Source organism: Rhopalosiphum padi, chromosome 3, assembly GCF_020882245.1.
Source record: "Rhopalosiphum padi isolate XX-2018 chromosome 3, ASM2088224v1, whole genome shotgun sequence".
NCBI classification, from domain to species: domain Eukaryota; kingdom Metazoa; phylum Arthropoda; class Insecta; order Hemiptera; family Aphididae; genus Rhopalosiphum; species Rhopalosiphum padi.
Window position 1 is genome coordinate 43,287,448 of NC_083599.1, and position 15,326 is coordinate 43,302,773.

Consider the following 15,326-nt stretch of genomic DNA (forward strand, 5'->3'; position numbering starts at 1 on the left):
AATAAATCTTTTTTGAACGAAAAAATGATTGATATGAACTCAAAACTATACTGACGACAAAAATTCACAATCGGACCAACCGAATTATAAAGATCACGGCGTATATCTCCTGGACAACGAACAAAATACAATACGAGTTTTGTAGCTGACTCAATATTTTCCGAAGAGTATATATATAATATATATTATATATAGGTACTACACGGTTGCAATGCTTGATTTCTACAATTTTTGTACTTTTGAATTTTAATATTAAGACTTATAATGAACTTATCACGTATTTAATTATTTAACTGTTTTAAACTTTTAGATTATTGTTTTTTTTTAGTGCTACTCTGTAATAAACACTACTGTTAAGATAGATATAAATAATTATAAATCCATCTTTGTACTATTATAAATACTGCTTCTATTTGAAATTTGTTGATGGTATCTTTCATTATGTTATATTTTAAAGTAGAATATCAGTAATTTCAGTATCATGTAACTTGTATATTTATACAAGGTTTGTAGTTTAGTACTTACTATTTACTATTGGAACTACATTTGTCACAGATCATAGATAATTACAATCTGTAAATATTTTTAAAATTTAAATTCAATGCTAAATTGTAGTATACGTCGAATATAATAGTGGGCCATTGCCCGCTACTACGAGTGCGTAAAATTTGAATTACATTATATGATATCATCGTATACAAACCTTCTGAGCGGAGGGCTGTTGCAGAAAAATATTTTTTTTTTGTTATTAAAGAAATTCGAATAACTATACTTATATCATCTACCTATATTAAATTTTTGATTAAAATCGATAACCTAATCTTATTTTCATACCGTTTGATTATTATTTATTAATACAAAAATACCTATTATTATTTATTTCGTGTGTAAATCAAACTATTTGTTTTATTTATAGTTGACATTGATTTATTTTACATAGACTTTCATTAGAACATTTACAAATTTTTAAATACTTTCAAAGTTTGCATCGCGAAAAATACAGATCAAAGGGTAAATATTTCAATCAATATTTATGGTTTATTGAATATGATTTAAAAACTACATTATACTTACGTATACACACAATTATATTCTTGACTCAAACGTGTAGTCTGTAGACATTATTTATGTGATATGTAGATGTAGATATACGCTACACAAATCTATTACATTTTTAACTCAACATAGATGCATTTACCTAAAACCTATATAATTTCCTATAACAATTGTAATACAGTCGAAATTCACATCTCGACAAAAATTACAGAACTATATTTTAAGTACAGAACTTGTTATAAAAATTGTTCAGATTAGAATATAACTGAAGACAATTTTAGAAAATATGACATCAGGCACGTTTTACAGGAGGGTTTGAGCCTAGTACCTAATTTATTTTACTTTCAGACTTTTCAGTATTACTTACTTACCTACGGTAACAGTAAAACAGTAAAAATAGGTATAAAATAGATATTAAATATTTTAAAATGAATTAAAAATGTCATTTCGTACAGTAGAATTCGTAATAATATAAAACACACAATTTTACGTCACCATGAATAATATTTTTCATACCATATAAATAATACACAATTATGAATGTTATCGTTTATAAAATCGCTTAATTTATAGAAAACGTATGAGACACTTTGTATTACATTTTTAACACAAAACAATAATTGTATAAAAAATAAAAAACAATTTACGAGCGAAAAATGAAATTGGTCACCCATCCAATTGCGTAGCAAAAAGCCGCTCATGGAAAATCCTCATGGATTAAATAATCCGTAACCATCCGTATACCATATTTAAATGAAATAATATAGATTTTTCTATATCTATAAATGTATATGGACCAGTTAATAGTTTAAGGTTCAATTTGGCACAATCAGTTGAAATAGAAAACATAAAATCTTATTTCACAAAGAGTTCTCTAAAATATATAAGAAGATATTATGATTTATTCATAGACCTTTTATTAACTTATACTTATACTTATATATAATCTATGACCAACGCTATTTCTTAGAGACGATGTATAATGTCATAATTTCAACGGACAGTTGGACAGTACTTTAGAGAACCTATAAATACATAATGTATTGTACTCGCATATTTCATTCTATTGAGGTAATTCTCATAAAATATCTCAATACTTCCAGTTTAAAGCACGATTACGATAAATTAATTTTGGCTGTTTAATCGGCGATGATGTTCCATGTTCCACATGTCTGCACACAGCTAGCTGGTTTCAATGGACGACTCAATGTTTACGTAAGTTTGTTTTTCTATTATTTTAGAGCTTAAATATGTTGTTATTTAATTATTTTAGGAAGATTTTTTTTTTTCTAATACTTACAAAAAATATCGCTGGAATAATAATAATTGAATTATGCGCTCCTAACCTACTATAAATATATAGGTAATAGTGTAATACCGATATGATCTGAAGACTGAAATTAACAAAATGAGAGCATAAAAGGAAATTAAATTATACGATATTAAAAACAATTAAAATAAGCATAAAAATCAATCTAAAACAATGATAAATTGTCAATCAATCAAACATCATAGAATAAAAAATAAGATATTCGGTTTGAAACTTTCTATTTTTTCCTCTTATTTTATAAAATACTATACATTTGTGTATAGGCTAAGAATAATATTTTTCTAAGCTATATGTCATAAATTAATATATGCATGAATGTGCATATAATATGAGCTACGTGTTTTGCAACAGTTAGGACCAAAATCGGTGCAAGACCACACGAAGTCAGGGGCCCTTAAAATAGTGCATGTTAGGTAAAACGTTGACCGTTTGAATGTGTTGGTGCATTCGGATCAATGCCTCACAGTCCAAATACTGTCAATTACAGTATTAATAAAGAGACGATTAGCAAGTTGTTACACAACGGTTTATCAATCGATAAAGCCAAATTATGAATGCGGGATTATTGATTTATAATAAATCAATAGAATAACCAGTGATGGTCTCAGTATTTTTAGGCCCATTCATTAGATATCCAAGTTTTTTTTTTTAAATAATTATTTATTACAAGTGGTCGTTCGATTAGAATTCTAATATACATACGTAATATATACACAACAAAAATATCACTAACAATACTAATAAATACCTAAAGTGGCTGAATACCAACCTATACTGCGTGTACAAAACAAAGGGGGTAATAGAAAAAAATAAATATCATTCGGTGTAAATTAAAATAATAATTAATTAATAGCGTGGTGTCCCAACTACGCGGTCATCGGTTGTGGTTTGTACAACTGTCTAAGGTGCGCCACCGCGTCCGAGGACCCGTCACCGACGCTGCCACCCGCAACTTCGCCTGAGACCACGTTATTGCTTTCGTCAGCCACGTATCCAGGGCTCATCTGCAACCGCCACGCATTCAACCAGTCCTTTGGCTTTCCACCGCTTGAGTCACTGCCCTGTCCTACAGTCGCGTGTCTTTTATTTGCAACTGCGGGTGCTGAGGCGGCACTGCCGCCGATCGGCAACGTGTTGGTCTGCGGTCCGAGTTCTAACTGGAACTGCACGTCTGCGTTCGGACCCAATCGGAACCCCACACCCAGTTTCGAGTCCGTACCTACAAAAAATTGCGAAATTATTTATAGGTCCATGAAAATGACAAGTCACTCATGAGAAAAATGTGTTGGTATGGTTATAGTGAGTTCAGAAAAATCATAAAAAAAATTAGAATTATTATGCATTTGTATGATATTGTGTAATTGTTTTTATACTCCCAATTGTATTTCTTCAAATAAAAACCACAGACGTAGAAATATAAACTTGACAATTTCTCAAAACAAATGAATTTCTAATTAATTTTTAACGTTTTATAAGAAAAACAATAAAAAAAAATCATATTATTTATAATTTATTTAGCTTACATTAAAGTGAAAGTTGTATTTATTTAAATATGAATTAATTGAAGAGTTTCTTTCTTTGAAGCGTGGTTACCTTCATGAAGTTTTAAATAGAAGTAATAAAATAATTTATTGAACATTAATTCAAAAAAAATTGGAAAAATTATATTTTTTACAGTCAATTTAAACTTTAAACTTTCATGTGTGGCCTATAATAGCCTAATAGCACCTTTATTTTTTATTAGACTTTAATTTTGATGAAACAAAAATGTCAAATATATATTAATACATAAGTTATAATAATAGTAAAATAAGTAAAATTATAATTTTTTTAATTAAGAATTCAAAAATATTAATAAGACAAAATTTTTTATAGCTGTTATCCGCTTGGATGAATTAAAAAAAGCTTACTGGAACTATAAATTTTAGCTACGCATTAATTAATAAAATTAAAATTAATTTCAAATTATTATATTGTACTTACACCACTACAAAATTACAAAAAGTATGCATTACTGCATTACTGCATTAGTCTTATAAAATTATAATAAACTTAAGTAATATTATAGCCTTATAGGTGCCTAGGTAAAATTACCTATAACATTAATAATTATTACTGTAGTCATGATATTCTGACATCCTCAGTAATACGACATATTTTTATCATATCTACAAATAAATTTATTTTTTGAATTATCGCTTTAATAATTTAATGTACTTAATTGAATTTTCCGATAAAATTGTTGGAATTTCAGTGACAATTATAAACTTTTTGGTGTTATTAAACTGAATGCATAATTTAATAAAAGTCTAATAAAAATAAATTAATTTTTACCTGTTTTCTGTTTAAATATCTAGTTTTTTTTTCAATAATTCATTAGTAGGTAGGTAGGTAGGTACTATACATGATGTCATATGAGTAAAATTAACAAGACTCTGCTGTTTATTAATCATTAAGCAATCGATATTATTTTATTTTTATTAAATTGGTACTTAAGTTATAACTATATACAATATTCCTACATTATATATTTTGTCTATCGATCTTTACCTTTTTTAATCGGTGGCATATTACTGTAGACTACCGACAACAAAGAAGGAATTTCTTCAGGCACAAAAATGGTTGCATTTACATCTGTAAAACATTAAACATTATCGTCATTAGGCCACATAAATAACCGAAATGTTAATAAATTATTAATTGTATTAATAATAATAATCCATTAATCCATTGATGTTGTTGTATAAAATTGCATTTATATCTGGGTACTTATCAAGTAAAAATACATATTAAGTAAATATTTAAGAGCACTGTGACTGTATGCTGAAAACCAATTTAAATTATATTTGAAAATAATATAATATTCCTTCTACACGCAAATACACAATTGTATTATTAATTTATTATAGAACATAGGTGTTACTAATATTTTTAAATTTACCACACATTTGAAGCTTGTTTTTTTTTAAATCAAAATATATAATTACTAGTTTATTAAATTGTAATATAAATACAATAACAATATACAATGTTAATTAATATCGTGCTAGATAAATATTCTAAAATAAAAATAACATTAATTTATACTAAGTAGATATTATTTCGAATTCTGCTTCATATAATTTGACGTACCTGTCTATTTTTGTTTTATTCGAGGACATGAGACACGTATTTTTATTGATTTAAAAATCAAATCAATATGCACATCTTATAATTTTAATAACACGGTGTTACATGTATATCCATGACCTACTTGTAGGTATACTAAGAGGCACCTTATAATATTATGTACACTAACAATTTAGTATTATCACTTATATTAGTCAACGTATGAATAATTTTATTTCCTATATTAAAAAAAAAAAAAGCCGTATGGTCAATGTTGCTTAATGATACTGCTATTCAATATTATAAACTAAATATTTTCTAAAAGATATTTTATGCAATTTAGTTTTTTTTTTTTAATTTTCAAGATGATCATTTTTTATAAAACGGGTTGAAAAAAAAACAATATAATTGAATCGACTAAATCGAGTAGATATTATGTAGCGTCATAGTATCGAATTATTTTAATTGTATTAATAACTTAACTCTTATGTCAATGAGTGAAATAAGTCAGGTAGATCAAAGAGTTCAATGAATGCTGACCATACTATTAACATTCTTAGAAGTATAATTAAATCTTCAAAATTATTTTTTTGTCATCGGTGCATGAAAGCTAGAATAAGCAAATCGATTTTTTTGTTATAGAACGTTAAATAAAAAATAAAATAAAACAATTGAAAATCAAATTTTTTTCAACAGTTACTACGGGGATACTAAGGATGATACGAGAATTCTTGGACATCCTGTATAATGTATAATATTATGTAACAATGTGCCTAACATGCCTGACTAAGCGTACGATATTAATGAGCGTTTTACGACAACTCACTTATGCACCACATATATGTATGTACAATGTATACATACGCAGTAAATGCAGTTATCTATTACTTTCTTTTCGTTTTAAAAATCCGGCACTTATTTCGTGTTCGTAATTAAAATTTAATCTGGGAAAAACATCACATAAACATACTTAGTATACATGAACGAGGCTTATATTATGATACATGTATATTACGCATTATAAATATGGACGTCAAAGACGCACGATGTATAGCCATATACAAATATACAATGTAAGCAGTATAGCTAGCTGTCCTACATTTATTAAATAGCGTTATAATATATACTGTAAGAAATAATTATACTCTCGCCGTCAACGAAGTCGTCTATGAAACATTTTTATATAAATGATAAATGATAAATATAATGCAATAATATATTATTATGATTGGTTGTTTATATCAAGACTATTAGTTATTTTTCTATCAAAAATATAAGCAATTTCTGTCTTGATCATTTTGTGAAAATTCTGATATTCATAAGTACATTATAAAAACAATCAAATAATACGCCTTACGTGCATACGCTTGCGTTACGAGAAAAACATATTGTAATACACCGTGTAAATAAATTGTTATTTTTTTATTTTCAGATATATATATAAATATTATATGAACTTAAAATGCTATTACTATACGCTACCTTCTATAAAACATTAATACAAATATTTAAACGACATACGTCATACATAATAAAAATTTCTAAGATAATTTAATGTGAATATTGGTTAGGTCCGGAGAATAAATATTCTCTTGATATATATTGTTGCAATTTATACATTGTATGATAAATACATCATAATTTTCTTATTTTCAGTAAATAATATTATTATTTAATATTTGTAAAGAAATTGTTGGATGTGACGGTTGTTTATTTATTTTGATTGCTAATTTTCAACCATGATCTTATGTTTTGTTTGAAGAAAATGTAGGTAGGTATATAAATTAAAATTGATAGTGGTATTTTAATATTGAGGGTAGAAGATAAATTTACTTTTGTATAATATAATATTATCTTACACAGTGAGATGGCTTGAAGTATTTTGCAACCATTGGAACTACTTATTTTCGACAAAAAATAAATAAGTGGATGGACCTTACGTCTCTGGGTAAGTAATAAAATCGAGAAACTATTTCAATATCAGCAAAATAAAATTATTATTGACAGTTGATTTAATTATTTGTGGAAATAAACAACAATATACGGCTGTAGAAAAAAGCAATGACCCAAGAGAATATAAAAAAAATGTATGCAGAATCAGGATCAATGTAATGTATCAATAACTTTAACGGTTAATCACTTAATTATACATTTACATTTCACGGTCAATATAAGACTAATTATCACACTGCCTTTTGGTTTTTAATATTTTTATATTTTAGAATAAATTGTGCTTAGAGTTAGCTCTATTTATAAAGTTAACTATATACACCTAAAAGGTATTACTGTCATTAATCGTTAAACGTAATTTTTTCATATTGTTTTATAGCTTTTTCTATTTCTATGTATTATTAACCGATGTTTGTAATACCTAAATTATTAATTATTTTATAATGTCGTTATAATAGTAACTATGTCTCTTGAATATAGTATGCTATAGTTTTTTCACTGGTTTCGCGGTTATTAAAAAAAAAAGTAGTCAATCAATAAAAAAACTCATTTTGTTTAAATTGTTGTACACAACTCAATACGACCGAACTTGATTTCGTAATGTTGCAATTACCAATGACTACCTATAAGAAATACGTCTGAACTCTGTTGTACCTTCTATACTTAGGCTTAAACTCTTAACTAAATAATTATTAATCATGTTTAATAGCGTTTGTAGTAGATACTGAAAGTATTGCTACTTACAAACATAAAAACATAATAATTTTTGTTGAGAATATTGGAAAAAAAATTATTGTTTGATCAAACAAGTAAATATAAGATTATTAAGATTCAATTTCGTTTAATACATATATGAGTCAACCAGTGTTTAGTTATAGCAAAGCAATAGTAATATTTTCAAAAATTGCAAATTCAATACTTAACTAATAATTATTAATTGATTATCATTTCTTCTATAAAAGTTTTAAGCTTTAAAATGTTTCTAATTTAAAAATGAGGCATTGTCGCAAAACGGTGACTTTTTCTGTTTGTACATCTTAACGTTTGCAACTTGTCGACTCGTCTATAATTTTTTAATTTAACATTTTGAAAAAACTATTTTCAAATTATTTTTCATCGAAACTGCACTCACTAAGTATATACTATTCGTATAATATGCCGTAAATTGAAATAAAATAACATTTTATGTACTACAATAGCGGCCAAAATCGATTAAATTTTAGTGTATCATATTATGTTATAATTATTTATTAATATATGTGTATTATTATTAAATTAAAACATAACGTGGCAGGTTTACCGGTGGTGACCTCAATCCAAAATATATTATGTTCGACACGACGGTTTAGTCGGTGTCATGCCGTAAAATTGACCGATTTATTTCGTATAGTAGTGGAAGGTTAGTTTTATATTTAAATATATAAAAAAAAAAGTAAAGTTAATCAAAAGTAATCATCAAACATATTTTTTGAAGTATTTTTTTCAATTGATCCTCTTGAGAGAACACTTTATAATAATATATATGCTGCGTTGTCACAAAATACCCATGTTTAGTAAAAACATAAATTTACATTAAATGATCCATATAATTTATGTATGTACGACAAATCGTTTTCTATAATATTGTATATTTATATCTAATAAAAGTTCTAGATAGATTATACATACAGTATATGTGTATACACTATTTTCGGGAATTTTGACAAATGTGCAGGTACTTACGAGATATAGAGTATAGAGTGATGAGTGGCAGCACGATGAGACATAACAGTGACGATACGCGAGCCATCGTGCGGACGATAAGACTGGCCTTCGCGGACCGTGATCGTAAAGAGGCTCTCTCTAACACGTACATACACACATGCACACACACTGGTTTTCACTCCACTAAACTTTCACTTCACCGCCGTAATCGATTTCTTCAGCTATATTTGCCTGACTCAGTGGCGTATTAATATTTTATCCTGGTAGGGGGAGGGGGACCACCTTTGTATTCGTCAACTCGTGATACCTGGGGGGGCCTTTACCTCTTCATCACCTGAGTAACCTTAAATTCAGATTACCTAATAACTATAATTATATACCTAAAATATGAACATTTCAGAAATAATATATAGGTAACTAATTACCAAAGGAGATAAATATTTTTTGCTGAAATAAAATATTATAGTACTTAGGATGTTACCTACCTTACTATGAAGAAATATGGTATTTAAATATTATTACATTATTATACTATTATATACGATTTAATATATTTAATTAGGACTTGGATTTTGTAACAAAATAAATCCTTAAAAAAGCATTTATTAAATTTAATTATAAAAAAAACAAATTGTAATTACACATCAAATTGAATATTAAATGAACTTACAACTATTTGGTCAAGTTACTTTCATTAAAACTTATTCTATTGGGTGCTAATATATTTTTATACATAGAAAATTATTTCCCCGCGTCAACTGAAGTGATTTATGCATATTTCATATAAACTATACCATTTATGTTATAGTTTAAATCATAATTTTCTACATTAATCTTTAATTCAGTGCCATTTTGAATATTATTGGTTTTTTGAAGTTCTACCCATCCATTATTCTTTGAAAAAACACTATTAGACTTTTATGAAATAAATTCTAAAATCTTTGTGTTTTTCTCTGTCAATATGTTGTTGAACGTTATATTTTTTATGGAAATTTATATTTACTTCAAACAAAATAAAATATTTCCGTCAGTCATAAAAACATTTTCAATGAATTCTATTACGATTTTTTTTTAGTTTTAAATTTAAATTTTCAACTTTTGGTATTTTGACAATTAAATTTTATAGAACACTATACCTCAGTACCTCACTGATTAATATTTACCAATAAACTTTTAAGTAATTGAATGTACTATAAAAATACACAGACATTATTCAGATAATTAGTACAGTGTCATAACTCATAAGTAAAACTGTAATTACGGTCATTTTGATACAGCTACAATTCGCATCAATAACGATAATTATTTTATCTGTCATCCATTTATTACTGTTTTAGATTCTGAACGGAGTGATGAATGTATTGATTTTACAATGATGTGTGTTTTTTATTTTTGTGTCCGTCATTACGTTTTGGAGTAGTAATAATGCTTCGTTTTTTTACTTCAGCCCCTCTTTGAAAAGGAAAATTCATCTAGTTGGTACTTTGAGGAGTTTAAAGTAAAAAATGACCAGTAGTTTTCAAAAGCGTCGGGAAAAACCCTGAAAAAATTACGTAAAAACGGAAATTTTTACGCATAACCACTTTTCGACAAAATCGATTTTTTGATTTTGCTGTAACTCAAAAACGAATCATTGTAAATACTTGAAATCTTCACAAAATGTTTATATTAGCATTATATATTTACGATTAAATTTTAAAAATATTTAGAATTTTTTTAAACTAATTATGGACCATTGAAATTTTAGTTTTTTCTAAATTTTTTTGAAATGCCGATAAAAAAAAATTGGCTTTCCAAAAATCTTTAAAATTTAATACAAGGTTTATTATAAGTTGTATAAGTTGTTCTATAATTGAAATAAAAAAAAAAAAATAAAAAGTCACAATTTTTGTTTATAAGCATGTTGTTTACAAATGTTAGCAAATGTTTACAAAGTATGTCAAAATCGTGAAAATTTGCAAGGAATTTGGAAGTTTAAAATTCATAAAATTATTGTAACTTATATCGAAGGTTAAAAAACCCAAAACGAAGTTCTCCATAACTTTTTCTTCAAATAACTGTATTAAAAAACTCCAGCGTCAATAAAGAAAAAAATTTATGAGTGTACCTATGAAGTTTATTTTTTTACGAAATCGATTAATCTTTTATTAAATTACTAGCTAGATTGCAAATATTTATATAATAATATATACTGAAATTGTTATAAACTAACAACTTTATGAAAAAAAATCATAAAATTATTCAAATACCTCGCCGAAAAACCACAATATTTCCCCTCCCCTCCTCCCCTTAAACAAAAAATTAAAATATGGGTGATGCGGGGATAACTCAGCTACTCAGGAAAGTATTTGGAACAACTCTGTAAAAAAAAAAAATCGTGAAAAAGTTTAATAGGGTCGTCAGAATTTTGATACGTAATAAAAAGGCATTCTTCATTTACATATTTATATTCTGTAAGGACAAAGATGTTAAATGTTGTTATAATTATGCTAAATTGAATTAAGTCTATAAACTATAAAATTATTATACATATTTAAGAATATTTTGCAAAATAATATGTTTTAGTAATAAATTGCCAAATTGTGGTTATATTAAAATATTTTTTACTTTTAATAACAAATTATTTGTTATTGTTATTATTGTTTTTTGAATTTTAGGTACATAACTATGTACTACAATCATACATGTAAAATATAATTAAAAAATATACACCTGTGTATAATTATATATGGTATAGATTAAATATGACTGAATAATTTTTAAAGATTAGGATTAATTTATAAATATATACATTCATATTTATGAATTATGTATTTGTATTTATGTATGTATAAACAAAAATGAGGGAAATATCACAATTTTATAATATTAATAATACTCAAAACTTCGAGTTATCCACGAAAATATTCGAGTTAAACAAGATTTTTTTACATTGTTTAAATAGGAAATTCTAGGGACTGGAATAAAAGTTCGAGGTATCGACGATTTCGAATTAAAAAAGTTCGAATGTCTTTTCAATGTAAATAAATATAACATATAAATAATACAGGCTGATTCATTTTTTTCTTTTCATTTATCTAATAAAAATGTAACAGTATACAATTAAATTAGTTGACTGTAGAATGACCGAAGAATCCAAAATTCCAAAGACACCTGTTGAAGAAAAATGGACAAATCAATTTTTGAAATTAGAATATGACATAAAAGTTGCCACAAATAATGGGGTAGAGTCTCAAATAAACATTTAAAGAGTTTTTATTTGAAAATGCTGAGTGACAAGTCCTTAAAGACTTTAGGTAAATATCAGACATGAATAAATTACTAATAAATAATAATATAATTACTTGTTGTCATTAAGAGAAAAAGTTTTAAGGCTACGGAATTGAAAAAAAAGCAAAATAGCACTTATACTTCGTAAAATGCAAAAATTTGCAACATCAAATTTCATATTTAACTTCTAGGTTATCTGAAACAAATTTATAGCTCACTTAGGTATCTCTAGACCTTTCAAAAAAAAAAAAATTATATATATGCAAAAGCTAGAAGTTATGAACCCTGGTCATAACATACATTAGCTTGGTACGGCTACAACTAGTTTGCCCACATTTTAAAATTTCCCTGTTAAAACCTGTAACTTGTTTGCGCACAACATATTGTAGAAGGAACCACTCAATTGCGTACAACATATTATATTGTATATGGGACCTCTTGTTAACATAATAATGATATACCCATGCATAATATATTATGTACATAATATTATTACAGTAGAACCTCGATTTTCTGAACTGATTGGGACCACACCTAGTTCGGATACGCAAAAGTGCGGATATTGGAAAATAAAAAAAAAATTTTTTTTTAAACAGTTAAATATTTTATATTATATACATATATATTTATTATTAATATTTTATTAGAATTACATAGGTACATTACATTATTAGAAATACATACATTACATACATAGGATATAGGGACATATAATCAGGGTTGAGCAAGATACCTAAAATAAAGTATCTAAATACAAGATATAAGATACGGGTAGCTGAGATACATATAACATACAAGATACTTTATACATTTATTAATATTGATTAATTCATTTACATTAGGTACAATAAAAAAGAATATAAATATATCTATTTATAAACTGTAATGCTTATTTATTAACAATTAAATGTTTAATTTGACTAAATCAAATGTAGTATTATAGTAAAAGTAATTCGTATGTTATATCCCATGTTTTAGAATATACAGATATATGATTTATACAGATCGTCCTCTTAAAATCATCATTTATACGGCGAGTAAGAGTTTTACGAGAGTTAGAGAGTTTGTAAGATCACAATCTAAATCTATGTAATAAAAAAAAGTAATTAATTAAAAATTGCTGGACAAAGTATTCAAATAACGAAATTGACCAATTGAATAACTTGGAACAAATAGCCAACCGCATCCAATGTAAACCATTTAAATAGGTAATTAAAATAAATATAAACAAATGACCGCTACGATAAAAATTAATTATACATATTTTTTAACACATAGCACACCAAAAACACATTTATGTATATATTTACTTTATTTACTGTATAAGTGGGAAGAGAAATGAGTGCGCAAACGAGTGGTTGCACTAGAAATAATTTGCGCGCAAACGAGTTGTAAAAATGTGCGCAAATGAGTTGTAATTTTAGTAAATATGCACAAACTATGTGCACCCGCTTGGCACAGTTTATTATTAGTTGTGGTCTATTCTTTTGAGGAGATTCTTACAATGTACATATAAATAAGCTAAATACTACTATAAATTTCCTATTAAAATTTATATTTTTCAAGTCAAATATATACTGTAGTCATAATATCTACAAAGATAATAATCTTTATAATTTAAATCCATTATATTTTAAAAATATATGCCTATTTATTAATTACAGAGGTATTATTGTTCCAAAAACAGGAACTAATTTTAATAGATTTTATTTATTACACATATGTTTTGTAAAATGTATTATTATTAACTAGTAATGTACTTAAATAATGCAATATTCAAATTTAATATAATTTAATATATGTTTATGATTGAACAGACTGTTAGTACATATTATACATATTAGTAGAATTTTTAAAAAATAAATAATACTTATATAGATTATAGTAAAAACACTACAACATAGACAAGTCTACTGTATACTACATTAACTGTAACCCATTAATATAAAACTTACGGTTTTAATTATTTTCAACATTTTGATTTTTCGGACATATCGCAATCGTAATTAATTTTTTTCAAACATATAATTCGTTCCGATAGCTTTTTACTCAACTCCTTGAGTTCACGTTCTTCTTGAGATTTCAATTCTAATTTTTTTTCAGAAATTTTTTGCTCTCGATCATGCTGTTCACGTTCTGTCATGACAATTTTTGCTGTTAACTCTTCGTTCTTCTTGATTCTTTCCATTTCATGTTGTAGCCTGTATTTTGTCGCTTCCAAGAGTTTAATCGATTTGTTTTGCTCCATGAGCTGACATTTGAGGGTATTGTTTTCCATTTGTGAAATGCCTAGTTTTGTATCAACACGCGCCACCTTTGAGACCAACGACATGTTCTCAGCCTTAAGTTTACTGTATTTTTTTTCCAATTTATTTTTCTCTTTGCATAGAGCATCACTTGTTTCTTGAATTTTTTCCTTAAACTCGGTCGTTCGATAAATTGTTTCATTTCGTGCTTCTTGTAATTGATGTTCAACCTTCTCCAATTTAGTGAAAGTTTGTTTTAATTCATCCCGTAGTCCACTAATATCTGCCTGCAATGCACATACATCTTTATCGTACTTAATTTTTAATTCACCAATAGACGTCTGCAAAGACTCGTTACGGTCTTGTTCGGTGCTCATTTTTTTCTCCAGTTCGGCATATTGCGTAATTTTATCCGCCAAAGTCTTTTGTATACAAATTATTTCTTGATCTTTAACTTTAAGTTCTGATTTTAGTAGTCGTTGATCATCCTGAAACTTTTTCGTGACACATGACAGTTGCTTTTGTAGTTTTTTAATTTCTTTTAATTGGGTTGATTTTACTTTTTCTAAGTCATCTATTTTTATCTCCTGCTCTTCCAACCGAATATGTATCTGCTCATTTTTAGACAGCAAACATTCGTTTTCTTCTTGGTTATACAACCA

General features: G+C 26.5%; 1 protein-coding gene across 1 annotated transcript; it reads right to left on the reverse strand.

Moving 5' to 3' along the window:
- Positions 1-1,540: 1,540 nt before the first annotated feature.
- Positions 1,541-9,327, reverse strand: LOC132927415 (uncharacterized). The gene is made up of 3 exons (XM_060991936.1): positions 9,167-9,327; positions 4,937-5,020; positions 1,541-3,605 (listed from the first exon to the last, which is right to left on the reverse strand). The coding sequence occupies exons 1-3, from the start codon at positions 9,297-9,299 to the stop codon at positions 3,253-3,255; spliced, it is 570 nt and encodes a 189-aa protein (XP_060847919.1). The 5' UTR covers positions 9,300-9,327; the 3' UTR covers positions 1,541-3,252.
- Positions 9,328-15,326: the final 5,999 nt, after the last annotated feature.